A 26,339-nucleotide genomic window follows, 5' to 3' on the forward strand; every position below is an offset into this window, starting at 1 on the left:
TGTCAGTGTATCTGCTTGCCTGTATGGGATGTGGGCACACAGATACTGACAGATCTGCAGGAGACCTGCATGGCACCAGCGAACTGCTGATCGCTGGTGCAATGCTTTACAGCACGTATGAAACGCAAGGCCGTGGGCCGACTCTGCCCGCCAGGCCATTTCATGTGGCCCTCGCACTCAGCGCTTTTTTTTTTTTTCAACCAGAGGTGGCGGAACCCTGCGCACTGTGCATAGCACAACCCTAAACCCTGCACTCTGTAGTGCAATTCTCAACCCTGCATTTTTTGCGCAGCCGTGAACTCTGCACTCTGTGCATAGGGAACCTTTGAACACTGCATTCTGTACATCCCTGAACTCCACGCATAACACACTCCTGTTATTTATTGCCCTTTTAAGATCCTCCCACTGTTACTACTGCAATTTGGCCACCCCCATCGTTTGATGTGGGTCGGCAGAGGAGTGTGGCTAAGTTCCTGCACCTATTCTCTGAAGGAAAAAAAAGCTCTAGATAACTTTTATATAGTCCTACAGGGCAACTAATGTTAATGTGGCCCGTGATGAAATTGCGTTTGACACCCCTTTAAAAAAAAAAAAAAAGTAAATGCACATTTTTTTATTTTAAAAATTATACTTATCCTTTAATCGAAACATGAAGATCAGTTTAAAAAGCAGGAGCGTCCAAAAATGATAATGGCATGTGAAGTAAACCAAAAAAAAAAAAAACTGCATATATACTGCCTGGCCAAAAAAAAAGTTGCCACCTGGAATTGACTAAGCAACTAACTAAGCATACAGTAACTATCCTATTGGATAGTTACTGCATGTGCCCAAAGAATGTCAGCTGACTACCTGAATATACTGAATGACCAGGTTATTCCATCAATGGATTTTTTCTTTCCTGATGGCACGGGCATATTCCAAGATGACAATGCCAGGATTCATCAGGCTCAAATTGTGAAAGAGTGGTTCAGGGAGCATGAGACATCTTTTTCACACATGGATTGGCCACCACAGAGTCCAGAACATAACCCCATTGAGAATCTTTGGGATGTGCTGGAGAAGGCTTTGCTCAGTGGTCCGACTCTCCCGTCATCAATACAAGATCTTGGTGAAAAATCAATGCAACACTGGACGGAAATAAATCTTGTGAAATTGCAATAGCTTGTCGAAACAATGCCACAGCAAATGCGTGCCGTAATCCGCCAACAAAATATTCGAGTTGTGTGACTTTTTTTATTTTTTTTTGGCCAGGCAGTGTATTAACCAGTTACATCATAAGGTAATGTTGTGATGACAATATGGTTCTTGAAGAAATGTAACTAAAGTGCATTTATTTAATTTATTTATTTAAAGCATGGAGTTCTAGGTACACAAATCCTGTGTATGGGATTATTCTCTCAGGATGGGACAGTGAATTCACAGGGTTTTCTTTTTTCTTCTCTCTCTAATACAGTCCATTACCTCCCCAGGCCCGGCTGATGCGGAAACATTTCAGCTGGAAATTAGTGGTGTGATGAACGAGCTCCACTGTCCATACTCATCCCTGACCACTGGAAATGTTACATCCAGGCTTTACAGCCCCTCAAATTGCCTGCAACTTCTAAGTAAGAATGGCTATTGTTTAGAATTTGTATTTTTTAAGATGGTTCTTTGCCCTAAAGTACATACACCTTTGACATGAAAAGCTGGTTTTGCACTTTTATACGTAATGCCCACTTCTGCTAAACTGCCCACCAATCTCTGACTTTGACTTGGTGAATTTTTTTTTACCATTTCTCAATGCAAATTTTCTACAGTTGCAAAAGAATTGTGGACTTCCTTTGCATGAAATTCCGGTTTCAATGATAATGGTAAACCGGACAAATAGAGAGGGTAAATCTGAGGACACAGACAGCAATAAAAACTGACGGGTGTCTCTATCCAAAACGAAAAAAAAAAAGTTTTGCCTTTTTAGTTCTACTTTTAAAAAAGATAAGTACAGACTTTTTTTTTTTTTTTTTTTTTTATTTATTATATACAGGGTATGTATGATGGATTGCAGGATGGGGAAGGGAATTTTAAAAATAGCCTTTACTAAACCTTTTAAGTAATTTTAAAGATGTAAACTCCCTCTGTTTTTCCTCAGTTTTCCTAAGCACAGAGCTTGAAGCAGCAAGAATCCTAAGTCTCCACAGCATTCCCAGTTCTGAGCCTACAGATCAACAAGTCCTGTACGAGCTAGAGCTGATCAGAAAAGCTTTAGAGTTACCAGAGATTTCTCCAAAGGTCCCAGTGGCTCCTTTAATTGAGCAATTGGAGGACAAGGTAGTTGTATAATGCATAAAACATAATAACCTTTTGTAAGTGTTTGTGGACAGAACCAAGCAACTGATTCCTTTATGGCTCCATGACCAATTGGAGCAGAGATCTCCAAACTACGGCCCTCCAGCTGTTGCAGTACTACATGTCCCATGAGGCATTGCAAAACTCTGACTTTCACAGACATGACTAGGAATGATGGGAATTGTAATTCCTGAACAACTGGAGGGCCATAGTTTGAAGACCCCTGAATTCGACTATAGAACCATTGGTTTTTAGCTCCACCTCAAATCTGTAATTTATCCAATTTGCATGCAGCAGTTTCAGATTTAAGAGTCATTTTTTGTGCAGGAGTTGGAATTTCAACAGGCTAGCAGGGCTGGGGGAATGACAAGACTAAATGGACAGTTAGTATATGGTGACTTAATGAATAATTTGTAATCGGAGACATGAAAATTATTTTTTTCCGCTCCACCGTCCAGCTGTACATCAAAACTTCTGGCACATACTACAGTCTATGCAACGTATTGGGACTAATTCGAACATGATATAAAAATGTTGTCTGTACTAATAGATCAGATATAAGGCCCACTGTGTTTTTGTTTTGTTTTTTTATGGAACGTGTCATCTTTCCTAAAGCGACGGACAGAAGAGTACACTTCCAATCAAGTGTAAAAAGGAAAAAAATCATTGCAACAAATTTTCTTGTCTGTGGTGAGAAATATCAGCAAGCATCTGCTTAGTTGCTATGAGGAGAATTAGATTTTCTTTGAAATAAAAAGTAATTTAAAAAATAAGTGGTATGTGTACAAACAGGGGAAAGGAATGGGTTATCATCCAAAGAACTGGTCAGGTGTTGGGTTACTAAACTGTATTTAGAAAACCTTGACTGTTGCAGTATAGTTTCTGTGTACAACAGAATAATTTCTTTCCTTCAAGAAGAATAAACATTTTAAAAAATGTACTTTTTTTTTCTTTCTCTTTTTAGATAACTGCTCTTTGTACAGTTGTACCTATGTCTCCTCCTTTGTTGAAAACAGAGTTACGACCAGAACAGTGGGTAAGGAAAAAGCAAATTGTATTTTTCTACAACGACCTTTTCAGCTCCAGTATTAATATTTTGATTAAAGTACAAATGTAAGTTAAGCAGTCCTGGCTGAAACACCGTAAAGGCTGCCATACAAAGCTTGAATTATGGCTAACTCATGCTGAATTAGATGAAATTTAAGCCACCGGTGGCCCTCTCTGCCCCACCCGGTTCAACAAAAGTCGATTTTAATAATCCCACTTTTGTCAAAGGAGTCAGGTGAATATTGTCGCCTGAGCACCACATGCATTTTTCTCAGATGCAGCCACTGTTCATGTATTCTTGACAGCCTCTGGATCCAAATACAATTTCCCAGCAGGGAAAATGTGTCCATCTGCTTTGTTTAGCACAGGTGGTGGAATCTGTTAGATTTCTTTTGTTCAACCCTCAGGATTATTATAAAAAATCTGTTTGACCAGTTTAAAGCATAACTCCACTTTTTTGTTGAGAGAAAAAAAACATTCCCCTCTAGGTGCTATATGTACATTGCAAGGATTTTAACAAACTTTGTTGCAGATTCCTACCTTTTTGGTATTCAGAAGAAATCACGGTTTGTTCCTCTGTGCTTAGTGGGTCTAAGGCCCCTTTCACACTTGGAGTCCGTCGGCGGACTCCGTTTTTCTCAGCGGGGGATCGATCCCGTCGATCCCCCGCTGAGCAGGCGGATGGAAGCTCTGTACAAAAATAATCGGGTATGTGGTAATCCGTTATGGGCCTCAGAGATGCCGAAGCAGATATTATGTCTAGCTACACAATTGTGTATGATAACACAATTAGAAGGCTAGAGAAAAAAGCATGGAGTAACCGTTGGGTGAGTATACAGATACGAAAAAAACAAAAATTGTGGGAGTGGCCCAAAATGGAGCACTCCCACGGAAAACCAACTAAGGATACTCGAGCAAAAAATATAATGTAAAAAGTTAAATTTTATTAAGGCACTTATGCCTGTAAGAATACGAAAATAGGACTCAATACAAGGCAATGGAGGAACACACTGCTTAGACACTTGTTAAAAAACATACAATAAAAAGTGGCATGAAACACATGTAAAGAATGGGACTGGAGCGTGTCAAATCGTTAATGAGAAAGAAAACCAATGGATTATCTGGAGTAGTGGATACACCTAAATGAGAAAATAACAATCAGATAATGGTTCCAATAACTCGTGTATGACCTAACATACCACCAGACATGTATCGAACATGTGGTCGGTACACTTGCCAGGTGGTATGTAATGACCTCTATGGATGCATCCGATAGCACAGTAAATGAACGTACTCCTATGTAAATTAATGAGAATCAATGGCTCACTAGTGCTTAATGAACCTCACGGTGTGTCCATGCAGGTGTATGTATGAGGCACAAGGAAGTCCTGCAGTCCTCTCAAAGGGAAGGAATAAGCTTCACTGCAAAAAAAGGGACAAAGGGTAGGTCTCAAGGAGTTGATGGAGGGGTGTGCTACTCGGCTGCTGGAGTCCAGTAGAGCTCCGGATCCGCTGCTGCATGTACCAATTAAGTGACGATGTCCTCATGCAAAAAACTGAGGTACAGCCAATATGGGGAAATGTTCCACTGGTATAACAGTAAAGGCAGCTTTACCTGCAGATGTTGTGAGGGTATGCGGTCCGGCTGTGCTCTAGATGGGATCCATGGAGGTATAGAGCTCCGTCCCAGTCCTGTTGTACTGTGCAGACCGGTCCGCTGTCTTCTCCGGAGCGGCGTTCAACCCGGTTATCGGCTACCACGGCATAGAGGATCCAGTTGCTTCCTGGTATGAGTGAAAGACGTCACTTCCGGTAGGTACGATCCGCCGGGTGCCTAGTAAGGGGAACAGCCGCTGACAGTAGCCAAAGAGATGGCGAGCAATATGGACTATGCTGCACAGGGGGACACAGTGTAAGATGCCACAACGCCAACGCTGACGCGTTTCACCGACGAGCACCGTCGGTGAAACGCGTCAGCGTTGGCGTTGTGGCATCTTACACTGTGTCCCCCTGTGCAGCATAGTCCATATTGCTCGCCATCTCTTTGGCTACTGTCAGCGGCTGTTCCCCTTACTAGGCACCCGGCGGATCGTACCTACCGGAAGTGACGTCTTTCACTCATACCAGGAAGCAACTGGATCCTCTATGCCGTGGTAGCCGATAACCGGGTTGAACGCCGCTCCGGAGAAGACAGCGGACCGGTCTGCACAGTACAACAGGACTGGGACGGAGCTCTATACCTCCATGGATCCCATCTAGAGCACAGCCGGACCGCATACCCTCACAACATCTGCAGGTAAAGCTGCCTTTACTGTTATACCAGTGGAACATTTCCCCATATTGGCTGTACCTCAGTTTTTTGCATGAGGACATCGTCACTTAATTGGTACATGCAGCAGCGGATCCGGAGCTCTACTGGACTCCAGCAGCCGAGTAGCACACCCCTCCATCAACTCCTTGAGACCTACCCTTTGTCCCTTTTTTTGCAGTGAAGCTTATTCCTTCCCTTTGAGAGGACTGCAGGACTTCCTTGTGCCTCATACATACACCTGCATGGACACACCGTGAGGTTCATTAAGCACTAGTGAGCCATTGATTCTCATTAATTTACATAGGAGTACGTTCATTTACTGTGCTATCGGATGCATCCATAGAGGTCATTACATACCACCTGGCAAGTGTACCGACCACATGTTCGATACATGTCTGGTGGTATGTTAGGTCATACACGAGTTATTGGAACCATTATCTGATTGTTATTTTCTCATTTAGGTGTATCCACTACTCCAGATAATCCATTGGTTTTCTTTCTCATTAACGATTTGACACGCTCCAGTCCCATTCTTTACATGTGTTTCATGCCACTTTTTATTGTATGTTTTTTAACAAGTGTCTAAGCAGTGTGTTCCTCCATTGCCTTGTATTGAGTCCTATTTTCGTATTCTTACAGGCATAAGTGCCTTAATAAAATTTAACTTTTTACATTATATTTTTTGCTCGAGTATCCTTAGTTGGTTTTCCGTGGGAGTGCTCCATTTTGGGCCACTCCCACAATTTTTGTTTTTTTCGGATGGAAGCTCTGTCTCCGTGCTGTGTGCAGAGACAGAGCTGTCAGGTCCCCGCTGTTCTCTATGGGGGGAATCGGATGAGAACACACAAGGAGAAAATTATGTTTCTGGGGGGTTGTCAGTACACATTCTATGTACAGAACACCTCCAGGTAGCCATACTGCATTGCATTTCCAGAAAATTACAATGGCTGCAGATTAAAAAGGAAAGGTCATTTTTTAATAACCCAAGTCATCCTCCAGGACAGTCACGTGAGAGATAGGCTCCTCCGGCAGGAAACAAGCAGCGATAGGTGTAAAAGGCCGCCCACCGACTGCCCCTCCATTCTTGTGTTTCCTGTCTTGCAAGCATGAGCACTGAAGATGACCTTCATCCCCAGTTTGTTATTTTTTTTTACCTCATCCCTCTGCCTGTATCCAACTGGCGAGTTCCAGGCACTTTTGGGGGAGGGTTGGAGGATACCCGGGGAGAGCTCTGTGGCCTCCACAGGGTTCCCCCTTCCTTCTGCTCATTTTCCCCTTGCCATTCCTGCATGGGGAGGGTGCCTTCCATGCGTGACATGGGTCTTATGGAACCCTCCTCTGTGTGTTTGTTTCTTCTTTTTTTTTTTTTTTTTTCTTTTTTCTCCTTCTTTCTCCCAGTCCAAAACCCAGGAAGCTGCAGAGGCGGCCGACAAAATAAAAAATTCCCCCGGATACCGACAAGCTGTTATGCCATAGATGCATAAAAAAGATTATCAACAAGGAGACTAAGCCATTGACAAAAGACTTCCTAGATTTCAAGAACGAAGGAACATCCACTTTAAAATCCCTTCAGGCATCCATTAGTGAAATCAAGAGTGGGGATCAGCCATCAACATCGTCCGCTAACCCGAGGAGTGCACACCGAGAGAAAAGATTCTGAAATCTCCAGCCGTTCCTCGGCCGCAGTTGACCTCCTCTGACCCTGCATCTCTGAAGAAGGGTAGCTCACTTCAAGATGGCTCTGATTCAGATTGCAACTAGGCTGGGCAGAGCCCCAAAAGATACCTAAATACCTGTTTCCAGCAGAAGAAACGGATGCATTCCTTAAGGTTATCTACATAAGAGGATATACTGGAAGTTCAGACCACTGATTCTGTTCGTGACTGGTTATATAGATTTCTCTATCGCTCATTGACAGACGTAGTCCTCGGTGATTCAACACCCTCGGGTTATGCTGCCCTCTACAGGAGTAGGACTAGACAGGAAAGAAAACGTTCTGGCCACACCCTAGGGGCAGTCCCAGAGGGTATATCCTCTCACTTCCTGCTCTAGCAAATCAGTTTTTTTCTGTCTAGTTAGGAGTAAGGACCTAGATACCTTGCTGGGATCTTCGGTCCTGGCAGGATTTTTTTCTTAGAAAAGATTTTTTTAGACAACTTTTTTTCTCCAGTGTTCCTGTGAGATCTTCAAGCAAGAAAGCTGAACTGGGCGATGGGCTGGATGTTGAGATCCAGTGGTCACCCCAGTTCAGCCTACGAGCGCTTGCAGGCCATAGCTCCGCGCTGGGTCGGCCGCGACATAGTCCCACTGGACGGGGACTGACCCTGCAAGTTAAACGTCTCGCTGAAACGCCAAAGACCATGAGTCACGGCGTCCATATTGGTCGACAGCCCTCCTACCTCGGTGGAGAGGGGTACTGTCAGGAGTTGGCGCCCGCCTGGTTCCGGTATGGTGAGTAGTATTTTCCCCCTGACGGGTCTTGTGGTGAACGCGGGCCCCTCTCTGTAATGGTAAGGATGGGTTCCCCTCCATCCTATAACATGTCACAGATCCCCCTAATTGAGTGTGATTTTTGTGTACAAGAAGCCAGGAGGCTTGGTTTGGGAGCTGACAATCTAATTGTAAAAATGTGAAAATGATTGTAGTCAGTGGCAGTACTAGAACTTTACTGTGATAGTATAAGGTATCCTACCTGTCAGAAGCCACAGGGCGATGTCTATACATGTATACTGCATTCCAGATCATTCCTCCAGCTAAGCAGATGCCTCCCGACGGCCACGGACCGCATACGGCCCGCCAGGGTCCGGTACCGCTGACCACCATGAGGGTGAAGGGTTGTGAGGCCGAGATCCTTCTGCAGACATGCCGCTATTCTGTGCAGGCCGCCGCCATTGTCTGGTAGTTCGCACGAGGCCGCCATTTTGGTGTAGCCTCGTGTCTCCAGCATGGGGGCGGCCATGTTTGAGGTGACTCAAACACCTCATGGAGCCAGGGGGAGGCGCCGGCAGGCGTGTTAAGGGGCGGAGCCGCCTCCTTTACCCAGGAAATAGGGCCAAAGACTTCCTGTCTGTAACAAGACAAGCACTGAGCAAGCTGATGAAAACTTCTGTGCATCAGGGATGAGCCTTGGGGTCTCTCTCGGGTCCAAAAAGGCAGGTAACACTGAGGGGCGCTGTTGCAACTGGGGGACACAAAAAAAAATGTTTTTTACTTTGTCATTTTTTGTCGCTGGCAAGTGTCTTGTATAATCATTGACCCTGCCGCATAGGTATCCCCACCTGATCCCCTCAAGGTGGCCGCAGGACCCTCCAGTACCCCACTTGTTTTTAATGCATTATCGGCAGTTTTGGAGTCTTTGGTATCCCGGGTGGAGGTGGCCTGTCAGGGACGGGGGTCAAGAAGCAACCCCCGCCTACCCCTATTGTTTATCAGTTACTTCAGGGGCTGTTGTCTCAGGTAATATCTCCTCAGCAGTGAGGAGCACGTTTCTGCCTCCGCCATAGCACAAGAGTGGTGGATGCACTAGTTGTGTCCGTCCGGGAAACCTTTAGTCTTGAGGTTACACCGGCAGAGGTAGCTGAGACTGAGATTCCTTTTGGTACTTGTTAGCCTACCAAAAGGGCGAAGGATTTTCCTTTACCCAAATGGGGTCGTTTTGAAACGAACCCCTGTTATTTCCAAACGCATGGCTAGGTGCTATCCGTTTGAGGAATTCCTCTTTATAGGATAGACGGTACCACCTACTGTCTTGCCACAGACTGTTAGGATAAAAGGACCTCGTAACTAACGAGGACCTTCCTTTTCTGCTCATAAAGAGTTGTTTGTTCCGCGAGGGCGGGCGATAAGGCGAAACCCTCCAAAGCCCCTTTAGAGGGGTTTCAAAGGGCGCTGGTCGGCTAAACAAAAAGTCCGGCTCAGCCAAGCCTGAAGATACAGCCTGATGCGCCCCTACCCATCTCTGGGGTGGGGGGGATGTCTTCACCGGTTTCTGGAGGACACAGGATCGAGTTTCGATCACTTCCACCTGTGCGATTCTTCCCTTCTAACATTGAACGGTTTCAGGGGTTCTATTCGAACCTATTCACAATGCCCAGGAAAGAGGGCAAGGTGCGTCCAAATCTGGACTTAGGAAGAAATACAGTCCATCCGTACAGTGGTGGCCTCCCTGCATCAGGGGGATTTCCTGGCGTCCATAGACATTTAGGAGGCCTATCTTTATATCCCCATCATCGCAGGACATCAGCGGTTTTTCGCTTTCCCAAAGATCATCCCTGGTTCCCACCAGGAGACTGAACTATCTGGGCCTAAGGTTGGATACATCCTGGGCAAGAGAGTTTCTCCTTGCGGAGAAACTCCAGAAGGTTCAGTCAACGATTCGGATGTTGCTGTCCGTCAATTGGCTGGGACTGATGGTGGCCTTCTTAGAGGCAGTACCGTATACCCAGTCTCATACCCGAATTCTCCTGAAGGAGATTCTTTTTTAATGGAATCAGAATTCCGATTCCCTGGACAATCGGATCCGGTTGAGCGAGCGGACCAGGAAGTCTCCGATGCTCAACCAGGGGAAGTCATTTCTCCCGATAGTATCCAGATTACCAATAAGGGTATCGGAACTGAGAGCGATCAGATTTTGTCTGATTTACTGGATCGAGCAGCTCTAGAGCAGCCCGATTCGGATCCAATCGCATATGGCCTCTTCATCCAGAGGTTTTTCACTAGCTGTCCCTTCATTGGGACATCCCGGATGTGGATCTGTTGGCACCTTGGCTTAACAGGAAGGTGCGGAGGTTTGTAGCTTGCGCCGCGATCCTCTAGCAGACGCAGCAGAAACGCTGATCGCCCCGTGGGGGCAGTATCCGCTACGGCATGCCTTCCATCCTCTCAAGTTGCTGCGGGAACTTCTTCGCAGGATAGAGGTGGAGGGAATTCCAGTTATTCTGGAAATTCCGGACTGACCTCGTCGAGCCTGGTACGCCGACTTGGTGAGGCTAGTCGCGGATGCTCCTTGGAGACTTCCTCTCAGGGAGGATTTGCGGTCTCAGGGACCGATCTTCCATCTTGCTTTACAGTCGCTGGCTTAATGGCCTGGCCATTGAGACCCAGGTACTGAAGGACAAGGGAGTGTCAGCTTCAGTTATTCCTACCTCCAGTTAAAGCAAGGAAAGCGACTTCCAGCACATGGAAGTCTTATATTGCATGGTGTGAATCTATTGGATTTCCCCCACATACCTATTCGGTGACCCGCATTTTGGTCTGTCTGCAACAAGGGGTTGAGCAGAAACTATCCTTGAGCACGATCAAGGGTCAGGTTTTCGGCGTTAGCAAGCTTCTTTCAAGAAACCTTTGGCTAATCATTCCTTGGTGCGGAATTTCATCCAGGGGGTGCGACATCTGGCTCCGCCAGTGCGCACACCCTTACCGCCTGGGATCTTAATTTAGTGTGGTCGGTTCTTCAGAAACTTCTCTTTGAAGATATTAGGGAGATTCCCTTGCTTACATTATCCCAGAAGGTGGCCTTCTTGGTGGCCATTACTTCTGCACGCAGGGTGTCAGAACTGGCCGCATTATCTTGTCGTTCCCCATATCTGGTGGTTCATAGGGATAAGGTGGTTCTTCTTCCGAATCCATCCTTCCTAAAGTGGTTTTCAGAGTTTTTCATCTGAATAAAAGTATTGTTACCTTCCCCGTGTCCTAAGACTAGCCATCTCCTTGGGAGTTTGCATTACACTCCTTGGATGGGGTTCAGAAGGATACACTTGACTACTACGAACTTGTTTTCGTAAGACGGACTCACTTTTTGTGATCACGGATAGCCCTTGAAGGGGGTTGCCTGTGTCTGCCGCGACCATATCTACATGGATCAGTCAGACGGTGGTACAGGCTTATTCTATTAAGGGTCGGAATCCTCCGTTCCCTGTTAGGGCGCACTTCACTCGAGCGCTCAGTACTTCCTGGGCCTATCGCCATCAGGCGTCAGTGGTCCAGGTATGTAAGGCGGCCACCTGGTCGTCGGTACATACCTTTACAAAATTTTATAAGATTGACGTGATGGCATCGGCGGATGCCTCATTTGGCCGCAAGGTTTTGCAGGCCGCAATTTGAGGAGACCGGTGGTCTACCTCGGGGGTTTTTTTCTGTTGAAAAATTTCTGTTGTCTCATCATTGAGGATGAGCATTGTAAACTTCTAGTTGGCACCGGTCGGGCCTTCTAGATTGGATTTGATTTCCATTTTCCCACCCCTCATTTGTGGTACTGCTTTGGGACGTCCCGAGGGTGTTGAATCACCGAGGACTACGTCTGTCAATGAGCGATAGAGAAAAATGGATTTTTGTAAAATCTTACCGTAAAATCCTTTTCTCTTAGCTCATTGACGGACGTAGTACCCGCCCCTCTGTTTTTGAGTTGGGTTGGGTTAAATTATCTAAACACTGCTTTGTGACATAACTGATTTGCTAGAGCAGGAAGTGAGAGGATATACCCTCTGGGACTGCCCCTAGGGTGTGGCCAGAACGTTTTCTTTCCTGTCTAGTCCTACTCCTGTAGAGGGCAGCATAACCTGAGGGTGTTGAATCACCGAGGACTACGTCTGTCAATGAGCTAAGAGAAAAGGATTTTACGGTAAGATTTTACAAAAATCCATTTTTCTGCAGGAGACCAAAAACAGGTCCTTTTCGGTCCACCAATCTCTTAAAGGAATCATTAACAAAGAATGGGAATGCCCGGAAAACCAATTTGTTTCCTAAAGCCCGGGTATCCCAGCCAAATTCCCTAAATTAGACGCATCTTTGACCAGGGTTTCTAAGAAATCAGATTTATATTTCGAGGATATGGGTCTCCTGAAGGATCCACTGGATAAGAAAATAGACGTGATGCTAAGGAGGGCTTACGAGGCAGGGGTGGCAGGATTTCAGCCTAACGTGGCCAATACCTGTGTAGCCGGGAATGTGTCATTTTGGCTCTAACAACTCTGTGGTCACCTGGGAAAGTCCCTGACAGAGGAAGCGCTGGATTCCCTGCTCTTGATAGAAAAGGGAGTGGCATATATGGCTGACGCCTTTTGCGGAAGCTGTTAGGTTTTCAGCTTGCACCCCAGGCCTAATTAATGCAGCCAAAAGAGCACTCTGGCTCAAGACCTCTGATGGGGAACTACTCATCAAAGATTGTTCCGTCAGATCAGCCGTCAAATCAAAAGGATTCCCGTCCAGAAGAAAAGAGAAACCGAAAGTTTATTTATTTATTTTTTTGTCGCCCTAGAGGAGAAACTCAACCAAAAGGGGAAAAGACAAATCCCCCCAATGTAGATAGGTTTTTAACAAAAACAAGGGGAAATTGAACGTCCTCTTCCCCCAACTCTGGGCCAAACAATAACCAACCTCAATGACACCAGCCTACAAGTGGGAGGGAGATTGCAACACTTTTTTTTCATCAATGGCAAAGTTTCTGTGAAAATCCTTTCATCCTGCAGATAATCAAGGAGGGGTACAGGATGGAATTCATGACAAAACCACCAACCAGGTTCCATGTCACGGCTCTCCCAGATTCACTACACCTAAAGGAAAGCCATGGCGGCAGCTCTCATGGATCAACTAAAAGAAAGGGTGATCATAGAACTACATCCTTCTCGGCAAGTGTCAGGTTTCTACTCCTAAGTTTTCCTCAGGGCAAAACCTTCGGGCAAAACACGCCTAATCCTAAACCTGAACGGCCTCAACTGATCGATCCAATACAAGAAATTCAAGATGAAAACCATCTTCCCAGTGAGATCCTTACTTCCAGAGGTGGCCTTTCTAGCAACCCTTGATCTGAAGGATGCTTACCTCCATATCCCGAACCATCCCAGCCATCAGAAATTTTTGAGGTCTGCTATCTGAGCGGAAAGGCAAATCAGTCTCCTTCCAGTACCAGGCTCTCCCTTTTGGGATCTCCTCAGCTCCTCCCATATTCCCCAAAATCTTGGCGGCGGAAGTCATGCAGGAGCTCAGATTGAAAGGAGTCCAGATAGTAGCACATCTGGACGACTTTCTAATCTGTGCTCAGACAAAAGAAGAAATGTTGCAAACCTTCAAACGACCGAAATATTCCTTACCTCGCTAGGCTGGAAAATCGACACGCAAAAAATCAAAACCTAATCCCATCCCAGAGGGTGGTATTTCTGGGTTACACTACAGATTCAGTGACCCAAAGGATCTTCTTGCCGTAGGACAAAATTATGAAATTTACCAACGTGACAAAACAGCTGATCACCGCAACCAGGATGACAAGAAGGCTTCCATGCCAGTGGTTCAATGGGGCCATCTTCACATGAGAGCACTACAGTGCCATCTCTTAAGCCATTGAGATGGAAAAACAACCTTGCTGGGGGAGGAAATCTCCGTCCCTCTTATCAGAAAGTCCTTGGCTTGGTGGCTCAAAAGACTCGCTGACAAAGGGAAGGCTCTGGCTTCCGCCTATCCAGGTCAGAGTCACCACGGACGCCAGCACCCTCGGTTGGAGAGACCACATAGGTAAGACAGGAAGCCTGAAACTATACAGGGCCGGAAGTTTCCTCCAACTTAAGGGAGCTCACAGCAGTACCAGAATCCCTACTCGCTTTCCAGAAAGAAATGATTGGCAGACACATCCAGGTATTGTCAGACAATGTCACGAAAGTGGTGTACATCAACCACCAAGGGGGCACGCGATCAAAATCGCTGATTAAGATGGCTCATGACCTACGATCTTGGGCAGAAACTCCTCTGCTATCCCTTTCAGTTGTCCACATCAAGGGGACAGTCAACGAGTCAACGTTCTGACAGATCTAAGTCGCAGACAACTGGATCCAACAGAATAGGAACTGAACCACCAAATCTTCTCAGCACTCTGAGATGGCGTTCCCCAGAAGTGGACCTTTTCGCCACAGTGAAGAACAAGAAAGTAGCGAATTATTTCTCCTTGAATAGTGAAAAGGTTTCTTTAGGGATCGACTCCTTGCGGTTCCCTTGGCGATTCAACCTCTCCTACACATTTCCACCTATCCAACTAGTTCCCAGGACAATCGGGAAGATTCGGCTAGAGGAGATAAGAGTGATTCTTCTAGTGCCTTACTGCCCAAAGAGGGCATGGTTCACCCCTCTGAAAAAGATGGAGGAAGAAGACCCTTAAATCCTTTCGCACCAGAGTGATCTACTATCACAATCTGGAGCTTATCGCCCACAAATCCAAACCTTGAAACTGTCAGCATGGATCCTGGACAGCGCACACTGCTAGACAAGTGACTCTCAGCCAAGGTGGTAGACACCCTACTACAAAGTAGGAAGCCAGTAACCAGGATGATTTACAGCAACGTGTGGAAGATCTGTACATCAAAAATAGAAGTCTGCAAAGCATAAGCACCATTCTAGACTTTCTCCTGGAGGGTGTAGAAGCCAGACTCTAAGCGAGTACCCTCAAGGTCCAGGCGGCAGCCCTATCGGTATTCTTTGACAGGCCGATCAACAATAATCCGTTAGTCAAACGACTTTTCAAATCCATTGAGAGAACCCGTCCCAGCAAGTGCCTGAGGGAAGCCCCCTGGGATCTCTCGTTTGGTTCTCAAGGCCCTCACCAGAGACCCTTTTGTGGAAGCATTCCTTAAACACCTCACCCTTAAGGTAGCATTACTGGTTGCCATCACATCGGCCAGGCGTGTAAGTGAGCTACAAGCCCTGTCTATAAAAGAACCATTCCTCACGATCTTCCCAGATAAGCTGGTACTCAAAACAGACCCTCTATTCCTCCCTAAAGTCGCATCGGCATTTCATCGATCACAAGAATTGGTACTACCATCTTTTTGCCAGAGCCCTTCTAACCAGGGAAAAGAGGTTTTTGCTACACTGGATGTCTGGAGGTGTGTCCTACATTATTTCGAGGTCACTAAACACCTCAGGAATGTGTCCCAACCTCTTCATATTTTTCGGAGGCACTCACAAGAGAAAATTGGCATCTAAAAGTTCTATAGACAGGATGGATCAAGATGGCGATAGAAACAGCCTATTTAACCCAAATCCAGACCAGTCATCCAGATGTGAAGGCACACTCCACTCGCTCTGTAGCTACTTCCTGGGCGGAAAAGGCTGGGGCATCCATCGAGCAAATTTGCAGAGCAGCCACCTGGTCGGTCCAGTGACTCCACTTTCATGAGACACTAGAGGATTGATCTGACCGTTTGGTAAGGTCCTGCAAGCGGTAGTCCCACCCTAGGTATGCATCTTTGGGGTCTCATGTGACTGTCCTAGAGGATGACTTGGGGAAAGTCTGAGTTATTACCTGAGAACTCCCTTTCCAGGAATCCTCCAGGACTGTGGACCCCCAGCCTTACGAATGGGAAATTAACTAGATATATCAGGCTGTTTGTTAGTCTTTGCTGTCCAGGTCCATCTTTTTACAACTGAGGGGCGGTCGGTGGGCGGCCTTTTTTAAACCGATCTCTTATGTGACCGTCCTGGAGAATTCCTAGAAAGGGAGTTCTCGGGTAATGACTCAGACTGTTAATAACCTTCAATTACAATATGATGTGTCAGTCTTATGTATTTTTAATAATAATAATGTTTGCGATTTACCCCAATGCCCCCCCCCGAAAGTGGAGTTACCCTTTTAAGCACACTTCTGCAGCGTTGGAGATGGACAGATCTCCTGTCTCTGCTGCTACTTTCCATGATGCATTATTGGCTGAAACTGGCTCAAGTGACCCTGACTGTTCCAGTCAGTGTAACCTGCAGAGATGTAAATGGGGCTGTGTAGTAGGGTTTTTATTAACCTAAAGGGGTGCGTCTGTTTCGTGCATGGCCTTGCCAGATACATTACAGTGTCTGTGGATGGTGCTTTTCTTGTCCACTTCAGTTACACTGCTTTGTGGAACATTTTAAATCCATTGCATTAAGGCCCTCTTTGAAATGGTATGCAGTTTCCAAATTTATCTGTGAATGTATGCAACTGAGACCTCTGTTTTTTTAAATTTGATGGTGCTATGTACTCTCGAAACGAACCACTATGCACTAACCATGCTAGATTTCTTTTTTTTTTTTTTTTTTTGGCAGCTGCTCCATATTTTCTTGCATGGTGCATACTTCTCTCCTATTGCATGAGTTTGAGTAATACAATTCTAATCTTTCCACAGGAGATGCTGCAAGAACTACACTGGGCTATGCTAAAAGAGTATGAGTGTAGAATGAGGATGCTGATCACAAGATTTGATGTCACTGTGCAATCGTTTCACTGGTCTGAAAGAGCGAAGGTCAGAGGTCATCATGTAAAGCAACATCTGTTTAACTACAAATAAAATAAAGCTGCTCCCTGCTTCCCTCACCACAGAGCAGTGTTGCATTTTGGTTCAGGAATTTTTTCCTGAAGTCTGCTGGGAAACCAACATTTTGGGCTGTTGATCACTTTGGTCATTGCGGTGCTCTCTGGTTCCTTCCACGGACCTCCTAGGTTTTGGCTTTCCAGCAGACTCCAGAGAATCTGAGAATTTGATCAATAAAGTGGCATTTGGCTGAGCAGCAAACCGGTACATAAATATATATTTCTCTTACGTCCTCCGACAGTCGCCGCCATCTCACAAGTCTTCACCAATGGGTATTGACCTTTGCTCCGCAGGAGTAGCTAGGCAACAAGAATTGTTAATAACAAAAGCTTTTAGCATAGACACACCCCTAGGGGCTGTCCCCTCAGTCAATACCTCCCTGCACCAGCATTCCCAACTCAGTTTGATCTTGCCTAGCTTAGGAGTAGCAGGCTTTCCTGGGCTGGGGCTTCAGTCTCAGCCTTCTACCCTTTTTGATTTTATTTTCAAAGTATTTTTCTTTTCTTTAACTAGCTGTTATTTTGTCAGCTTTAGTTTAGGGATCTTCGGATGAAGATGATCATGCGGAGCTGGGTCTCGGACTGGCCTCCCTGGATCTCAGGGCTGAGTGCCAGATGGATCCCCAGCCTGCCATCGAGCGTTCAGCTTAGGTTTGCCCTGGCACATTGAACGACCCATCCCTGTTCGCTGCAGGGATGCTGCCTGTGAGGTGGCTACCTCACTGGACGCCATGCTGCGGTCTATGGCTGCAGTCCACAAGCGTCCTGGCTGCGGCACTCCCTGTCTTCCTTGATAGCGGTTTGTCGCTGGAGACGGCTCCCCACGCCATCCGGTACGGTAAGCACCTTCTGTGTGGGGACCTTCTGTGTGGGTGTCAGTCTGTGGCTGTGTAGAACCCCCATGTCTGTGTAAATGCGGGCTCCCTGTCAGATCCCTGTATGGATGCATTGCCTGTGGGCTGCGAGGGGGGGCCGTCCTGCTCTGCTGTGAGTTCTGCTCTGGGTGCAGATATAGGTACAGACATGTGTTGTGCGGCGGCTGCTGCTGCGATCCGCCATTTTTTTGCATATATGCTGTGGCCGGCCCTGTCCCTGTACAGCGCCGTGTTTTGGCGCCATTCGCCGCCATTTTGGCGGGCAGCGCTAGTTCGAGCACATGTCGGCGCCATTTTCCTGTAGCCACATCCCTCAGCCGAGCGGCCATTTTGGCGGAGCCTTCATAGGCTATATCAGTCAGCCAGCTATTGCATCACTTCCTCTTTCTCTGGGAACAGCGATCGGTGGCAGCAGCCTGTTTGTGCTCTCTCCAGGTTTTTACCTTCTTTGTCCTGTCATTCCTTGCTCAGTGTCCTCTATCCCTGCGGGATCGGTGCATGCAGTTGTGTACGGTGGGCTGCGCTCGCCGTGGTGTTAAAGGGCCAGTACCTTTTTTTCCTTTCATTGCTGGGGCATGGATTCTCAGGATAGCAAGTTTCCCCCCGCCCTGGTGGGGGACCAGGGGGCTGCTGCACCCCCCGAGGGGGCTGATCTGGCCGCGCTGGTGGCGTCCTTGGTTTCTCAGGTGCAGACGCTGATGGCTGATCGATCCGCAAAAAGGGCCAGGTTATCCATTTCCTCTGATTCAGAGGGCAATGTGGCTTCTGTGGCTGGCGTACCCTTCTCGGGGTCTCGCTCATCTTTGGACCTTATGGGGTCCGAGGGGGAGGCAGAGGTGGAGGGGGTTGATGTTTCTCCCCCTGGCTCGCCTGAAGAGCTTGCACTCATGGATGAGCTGATTACTTCTATCAAGGAGACACTGCACCTAGAGGATGAGCCTACTCCTCCTGCTAGGGTGTCCTCCTTTGGAATGCAGAGAACCCGCAAATCAGCGCAGGTTTTTCCCTGCCCTGCAGAATTTCATCATACTGTTAATGAGCAGTGGTGCAATTTAAAGAAACCCTTTACTGTGCCGAATAAGTTTAAACTGCTTTATCCGTTTGCACCCTCCACCGACGAGCGTTGGTGTGTGGCGCCTCAGGTGGATCACGCGGTAGCCGTTTTAAACAAAGCTACTGCGGTTCCTTCTGAGGATACCCCGGTTTTCCGGGACCCTACGGACAGGAGGCTGGAGTCTCTTGCCCGTCATGCCTATATGGTTGCTGGTTCTATGCTGAAGCCTATTTTTGCTTCCATTATGGCGGCCCAGGCTGTTGCAGATTGGACGAAGGTGCTCAGGCGCACCCTGGTGGCTGATTCAGCTCCGCCTACCACGTTGGCTATGGTGGATCAAATCCATCAAGGTGTCATGTACTTGTGTGATGCGGACTTGAATTTAGCTCCCTTGGCTGCGCGCCTGTCCAGCGTGGCGATACTGAACCGTCGTCTGATATGGCTGAAAAGTTGGTCGGTCGACCAATCTTCTCGCAAGACGCTGGCGGATTTTCCCTACGTGGGATCTCGCCTTTTTGGAGAGGCTTTGGATACTCTGATTAAAGGAGTTACGGGGGGCAAGAGTACTCTCTTACCCCAGTCTCACAAGCATAAGTCCTTCCGTGGTAAACGGAATTCCTCGTTTAGGCCCTCTCAGGGGTCCTTTCGTGCCTTTCGGTCGCAATCCAAGGGCAAGCCCTTCAAAGGCCAAGGCTCCCAGAAGAAGCCGTGGGCGGGTAAGCAGAAGTCCGGCCAGTCCGGTTCGACTTCCCACGCCAATTCTGCCTGAAGGGGCGCCCTCACCCGTTTCTGGGGTGGGGGGACGTCTGCGCGGTTTCCTGCAACCTTGGCTGACCCACATTCGGGACAGGTGGGTTCAGGAAATCGTTTGATCTGGTTACAAGATCGAATTTCTCTCTCGGCCGGCGGGCAGATTTTTTTCCCTCAAATCTTCAGCTGTCTCCGGAGCGCTTGCAGGATCTGCACCTGGCGGTGCGGGCCCAAGGGGTGGTTGTTCCGGTGCCTCATCGGGACAGATTTCGGGGATTTTACTCCAATCTGTTCACTGTGCCCAGAAAGGAGGGCAAGGTGCGTCCGATTCTGGACTTGAAAGCTCTGAACCGCTTTGTGCGGGTTCGCAAGTTCCGCATGGAATCCCTGCGCTCAGTGGTGGCTGCCCTGAGTCCGGGGGAGTTCATGGCCTCCATCGATCTGAAGGATGCGTACCTACACATCCCCATTTTCGAGGGTCACCAGAGGTACCTTCGATTTGCCATTGCGGAGGATCACTACCAATTTGTGGCGTTGCCTTTCGGTCTCGCTTCGGCTCCGTGGGTTGTTACCAAGGTGCTGGCGCCGGTTCTGGCCCTGTTACGAGCACAGGGCATTGCTGTCTTGGGGTATCTGGACGATATCCTGATAAGGTCAAATGCCAGTCAGAGCCTGGTGACCGACCTGTCCACCACGATGCGGACACTGCAGGAGTTCGGTTGGACCATAAACATTCCGAAGTCGACTCTGTGTCCTTTCGGTTCGTCTTCCCTACCTGGGAATGATTCTGGATTCTGTTCAAGCGAAGGTCTTCCTACCGGAAGACAAGCTCCGGACACTTCAGGACGAGGTCAGGTCCCTCAGGGTCAACCGGCACTCGTCTCTCCAGACATGCATGAGATGTCTAGGTTTAATGGTCTCGGCTTTCGAGGCGATACCCTTTGCCCAGTTTCACACGCGGGGTCTCCAAGCGGAGATTCTTGCCGAGTGGGACGGGCGGCCGCAATCCCTGGATCTGCGGATCTCGTTGAGCCAAAGCACCAGAAGGGGTCTTCTGTGGTGGCTCCAGTCCCCGGCGGTGTCGGGGGGCAAGTCTTTTCGTCCATTAATATGGACGGTGATCACCACGGATGCCAGCCTGTCGGGCTGGGGTGGTGTTCTGGGCGTTCTGTCCGCCCAGGGAACTTGGTCGGAGGAGGAGTCCTCCCTTCCGATCAACATTCTGGAATTGAGGGCGATAAAGCTTTGTCTTCTGCGATGGATGGACTGGCTTCGGGGCCGTCCAGTTCGGGTTCAGACGGACAATGCCACCGCGGTGGCCTATATCAACTATCAAGGGGGCACCAGGAGTGCCCGGGCGGCTCGAGAAGTGGCCGACATTCTGTCTTGGGCCGAGACGCACGTCCCGGCGATAACGGCAGTTCACATACCGGGGGTGGAGAACTGGCAGGCGGACTATCTGAGTCGCCAGACCCTGGACCAGGGAGAATGGTCCCTTCACCCGGATGTCTTCCAGATGTTGTGCGCGAAGTGGGGTTCCCCGGATGTGGACCTGTTCGCGTCTCGTCTAAACAACAAGGTGGAAAGGTTCGTGGCAAGGACGCGCGATCCTCGGGCGGACGCGTTAGTGACGCCCTGGCATCGGTATCGTCTGATGTATGCCTTTCCCCTGATTCAACTACTGTCCAGGCTCCTTCGCAGGTTGGCCTCGGAACCGCGTTCGGTGATTCTGGTGGCGCCAGACTGGCCTCGCCGGTCTTGGTACGCAGACCTCGTCAATCTGGCAGTCGACGCTCCGTGGCGCCTGCCGCTTCGGGAAGACCTTCTGTCTCAAGGGCCGATATTCCATCCTGCTTTACAGTCGCTGGCTTTAACGGCCTGGCTGTTGAAAGCCAGGTCCTGAAGGATAGGGGTCTCTCCCCTAAAGGTCATTCCCACTTTGATCAAGGCTAGAAAAGCCTCTTCAGGAAAAATTTACTACCGTACTTGGAAAGCGTATTTTGCCTGGTGTGAGTCCAGGGGGTATTCCCCTCGCTCATACTCGGTGTCGAGAGTGTTGGCTTTCCTCCAAACTGGAGTGGACCAGCGTTTGGCGCTGGCCACGATTAAGGGTCAGATTTCTGCGCTGGCCGTTCTCTTTCAACGCCCTGTGGCGTCTAATTCATTGATTCGCACCTTTGTTCAGGGGGTGCGACATTTGGTCCCTCCTAGGAGGGAACCTTTGCCTCCATGGGACTTGAACTTAGTTCTGTCCGTGTTACAACAGGCTCCCTTTGAAAAGATCAGGGAGATCTCGTTGTCTCTATTGTCCAAAAAGGTTGCCTTTTTGGTGGCGATCACTTCGGCTCGCAGGGTGTCGGAGCTGGCGGCTTTGTCCTGCAGCTCTCCCTACTTGGTGCTTCACAAGGATAAGGTGGTCTTGCGACCTAACCCATCCTTTCTTCCGAAAAGGATCTCGGAGTTTCACCTTAATGAAGACATTGTCTTGCCTTCGCCCCTCGCGAAGCCTAAGCATCCGAAGGAGGTGGCTTTGCATTCCTTGGATGTTGTCCGGGCTATCAGGGTTTACCTGTCGTCCACTAAATCTTTTCGCAAGTCGGATTCCCTCTTTGTCCTTCCGGAGGGACCTCGGAAGGGCATGGCGGCGTCGGCTGCGACCATCGCCAAATGGATCAGACAGACCGTTGAGCAAGCCTATGCTTTGAAGGGGAAGGTTCCTCCCTTCCCTGTGAAGGCGCACTCTACCAGATCTTTGAGTACGTCTTGGGCTTACCGACATCAGGCTTCTGTGGCCCAGGTGTGTAAGGCGGCGACTTGGTCGTCCGTTCACACCTTCTCAAAGTTTTATAAGGTGGATGTTCAGGCATCGGCTGATGCCTCCTTTGGCCGTAAAGTTCTCAGTGCAGCAGTTTCTTAGGGACCCTTGTTTTTTTGGGCCCTTGGTTATTGGGGTGTTTTACCCCTGGGTTGCTTGTTTTCCTGGGTTGTTGCTCCTGTTGAGCACGTTTTCCTGTTGCCCAGTTGGTTCTCTTACTATGGTAAGGTTCCTTTCTCTGATGTGGGTACTGCGTTGCCTTTTCTACGGTTACGTCTCCCCCCCCCCCCTCATGTCTACACTTCTTTGGGACATCCCATTGGTGAAGACTTGTGAGTGGGCGGCGACTGTCGGAGGACGTAAGAGAAAACGGAATTTTTGTAAAATCTTACCGTAAAATTCCTTTCTCTGAGTCCTCCGACAGTCGCCGCCCCCGCCCCTCTTTTGGGGTTTTTGTGTACTCTTACTGCTGTGCTACCAAACTGAGTTGGGAATGCTGGTGCAGGGAGGTATTGACTGAGGGGACAGCCCCTAGGGGTGTGTCTATGCTAAAAGCTTTTATTAACAATTCTTGTTGCCTAGCTACTCCTGCGGAGCAAAGGTCAATACCCATTGGTGAAGACTTGTGAGTGGGCGGCGACTGTCGGAGGACTCAGAGAAAGGAATTTTACGGTAAGATTTTACAAAAATTCCGTTATATATATATATATATATATATATATATATAAAATATTTTTTTCCCTCCTCCTTTTAAAGAGGAATTGAACTCTGGAAGCTGTGCCCCCAAAAAAGAAGCAGACGGAGGGCAAAGAACTAGTTGCCAGTATTGCCTGTGGTCTCCCTGCAGCTGAACTTACCCCATTACTTACCTTGTCTTGTTCTGTACTGTTCCTGTGTGAAGGCAGGGCTCTGCTTCCTCCATGTCAGATCCCCCTCCAGCAAGAAGAACAGTGAGCTGTACAGTAGTGACATTATCAAATCTCCTGAGACTAGCAATTAGAGTAGCAATTGGAGGTAGCAGTGCCTTTATATTTCACACTGCATAGATTGGGATATGATGCTGTAGGCTCAGCAATGGCTAAGCACTGTCTCATACCGGGAAGTGCACTGACCTTTTTCAGGAGAAATTCAAGCAAAAGGTACTCGACCCCCCCCCCCCAAGGTGCTTGTGCACAATTAACACTTCTTGATGTTCCCTATAACCTAGCACATCTTCACTTTTGAGTTCAGGTAAACTTTAAAGGGTTTTATGTTTGTTGTCTTTGTGCTGCTTTCTTTCTGTCTTGCAATGAAAGAGGCAGGCTACAAGTCTTGTAATAACCTACTGCAGCAAGATACTGCTTGGGTTGCTAATGCTATGTCTGTATGGCTTGATACAGGTACAAGGAGCCTCTATGAACGATGTCTTCTGGCCTATCAGAAAGGCTCTTGTCACAGAATCTTTTATCACAATCCCCCACCTTTTGGCAGCACGTGAAGATTATTCTCGCATTGTCCATACTTGCAATGCCGCTTTGTGCCAAAAAACCCGCTGCTCCATCCAGAAGGTAACCTTTAAAGCTGATCAATATCCAAGCATGGGAATGTTTTTTGTGCAAATCCACCTTAACAGGTCAGCTCCATCTGTAGCAGATTTGGTGGGCTAATGTAAAAATGTGTGTAGCCTGCACTTCTTTTTTTTTTTTTTTTTTTTTTTGTGGCTGAATTCTTTGGTTGTTAGAATGTAGATTGCAAGAGGGGGAGTAATGTTTTTGGCTTTATACTATTGTGGCAGTCTGCTTTATGTTAGCAGTTTGCATTCTGTGTAGAAACTGCAGTGGTCCGATACCAACTCACTTAAAGTCACGGTGCATAATTACTAGAATCCCCTCTGTTATAGCTAGCTGTATCGCACAGTGTATGTGTGGTGTGGGTGTGTTTTTTTTTTTTTTTTTATATGCAGCTTAATAACTTATTTCATTGTGCCGCTCTCCTTCTCCCAATCTGCGGGCTACAGTGGGAGGGGCTGAGGTTCCCCTCTGACATCAGCCAGGAGGAGAAGAGGAGTGTGGCGGGTGGTCACATGACTGCACATCAGCACTGTGAAATGAGGTATTGAGCTGCATAATTAAAAAAAAAAAAAATGCAAACACTGCAATATAGCATGCTATAACAGAGGGGATTCTAGTTACTATGCACAGTGACTTTACACTGGAGGAGCAGTGAGCAGATCGGCATCACTGACAGGCAGGGAGAGGGAGAGACAGTGGGGTGACGGAGGCACATAAATTGACCACTGCATCATGGATCAGCAGCCATGATTACCGTGGTCAGCACATTTGGGGGGGGGGGGGGGGACACAAACAGGCAGAATCAAACAGATACTTTTACAGCATAGAATGGGACAAATAACACTGCACAAGCACTGTGCTGTATATTGTGCTTTAATGCATGATTCACCATTTTTTTTTTTTTTTTTTTTTTTTAACAACCACTTTAAGCTGGGTTAGACCTTTAGCTTTTGTAGCTTTGCAGGCTGCAGGGAGGGTAAACCATGCCGATTTTGTAGATCTACAGCTTTCAGTTGAGCAGTGGTTTATCCTATTGTAACAGGCTGCTGTTCTCCTCCTATAGTAGTGGTCCCTAGATGTTTAGGGGCTCTGGAGCTGTTTTACAAGCAAAACTAACATTTTTAAATGTATTTTAATGAACCCTAAATGTATTTGCATCATTTTTCAGGTGTTTTTTTTTTTCCCCCTGATAATAGGTACTTATGACAGGCACTGTGCCTGATCGAGGAGGAAGACCCAATGAAATCGAGCCTCCTATGCCTTCTTGGGGAGAAAGAAGGGAGGGAGGAGGTGGACATCAGAAGTGGGGCAAGAGAAACAAGCGAAGAAAGAACTGAATGGCAGATAAACTTGGTGGTCTGCTGTCTGACAACATTATATTTGAGGGGGGGGGATTGGTATGGACTTTTTAATGGAGCCAGGTAGTGGCTTTTTGCATGGTTTCTACCTGCTAAGCAGGTAATATCTATCAAAGCAGTTCCAGATGTGGAATCTTAGAGTTGTCAAAACAAAGGATTTTTTGGGGTTCAACTAGCAACTAGTTAGACTCCTGATTTGATATAATTTTTTTTTTTTTTTTTTACTTGGGGTCCCTTTTGTAATGCATATAGAGCACTAGCTCACAAGTTTTTATTTTGACTTTGCCCCATGGTTTAAAAAAAAACTGTTGATACTACAGACCCTTCTTTTTTTTTTTTTTTTTTTTTTGTGCCAAGCGACTCAAAATCACTAATTCACAGACCAACAGCAGAAAATAAACACCGTGGCGTTGATTTGCTAAAACTGGAGAGTGCAAAATCTGGTGCAGCTGTGCATAGAATCCAATTGGCTTCCAGAGGTGTGTTTTTTTTTTTTTTTTTTTTTTTTTTTTTGTCAAAGCTTAATTGAACAAGCTAAAGTTAGCCCTCATTTACACCGAATCTGACTTTGAAATCATACGACTTCACTTAAAATTGCACAAATTCAAAGCCACATGTCAGTGTGGCTTCTTCAGGTGTGACTTGGCTGACATCTATGCAACTCCATGCACAGATGTCTACGCAAGTCGCACCTGAAATCGCAAAAAATATTTCAAGAACTTTTTTAGATTGGCGCCGCACCGTAAAGTTGGCGTTGCCCCAAATTGAACAGTTCCATTGTTGCACAATAGCATGTGACTTGTCATGTTTTGAACCTGTGAAGTTGCTATGGTGTGAAAAGGGACTTAGAAGCTGATTGGCTACAATGCATAGCTGCTCCAGATTTTGCGCTCTCCCGTTTTTAGTAAATCAACTCCTGTGTGTAGCCTACAATAAG

The 26,339-nt window shown here is 47.4% G+C and overlaps 1 protein-coding gene across 1 annotated transcript in view; it reads left to right on the forward strand.

Annotated features, from left to right (window-relative positions):
* Positions 1–25,381, forward strand: part of FAM98C (family with sequence similarity 98 member C) — a gene marked incomplete at its 3' end in the record, with an annotated part of 38,728 nt that extends 13,347 nt beyond the window's left edge. Inside the window, exons 3-8 of the mRNA XM_082262642.1 lie at positions 1,470–1,604; positions 2,126–2,304; positions 3,287–3,358; positions 16,816–16,932; positions 23,874–24,041; positions 25,241–25,381. Of these exons, the coding sequence (XP_082118768.1) occupies positions 1,470–1,604; positions 2,126–2,304; positions 3,287–3,358; positions 16,816–16,932; positions 23,874–24,041; positions 25,241–25,381 (812 nt within the window). The remainder of the gene's footprint in view (positions 1–1,469; positions 1,605–2,125; positions 2,305–3,286; positions 3,359–16,815; positions 16,933–23,873; positions 24,042–25,240) is intronic.
* Positions 25,382–26,339: the final 958 nt, after the last annotated feature.

Source organism: Pelophylax lessonae (assembly GCF_965119305.1).
Source record: "Pelophylax lessonae genome assembly, chromosome: 7".
NCBI lineage: Eukaryota > Metazoa > Chordata > Amphibia > Anura > Ranidae > Pelophylax > Pelophylax lessonae.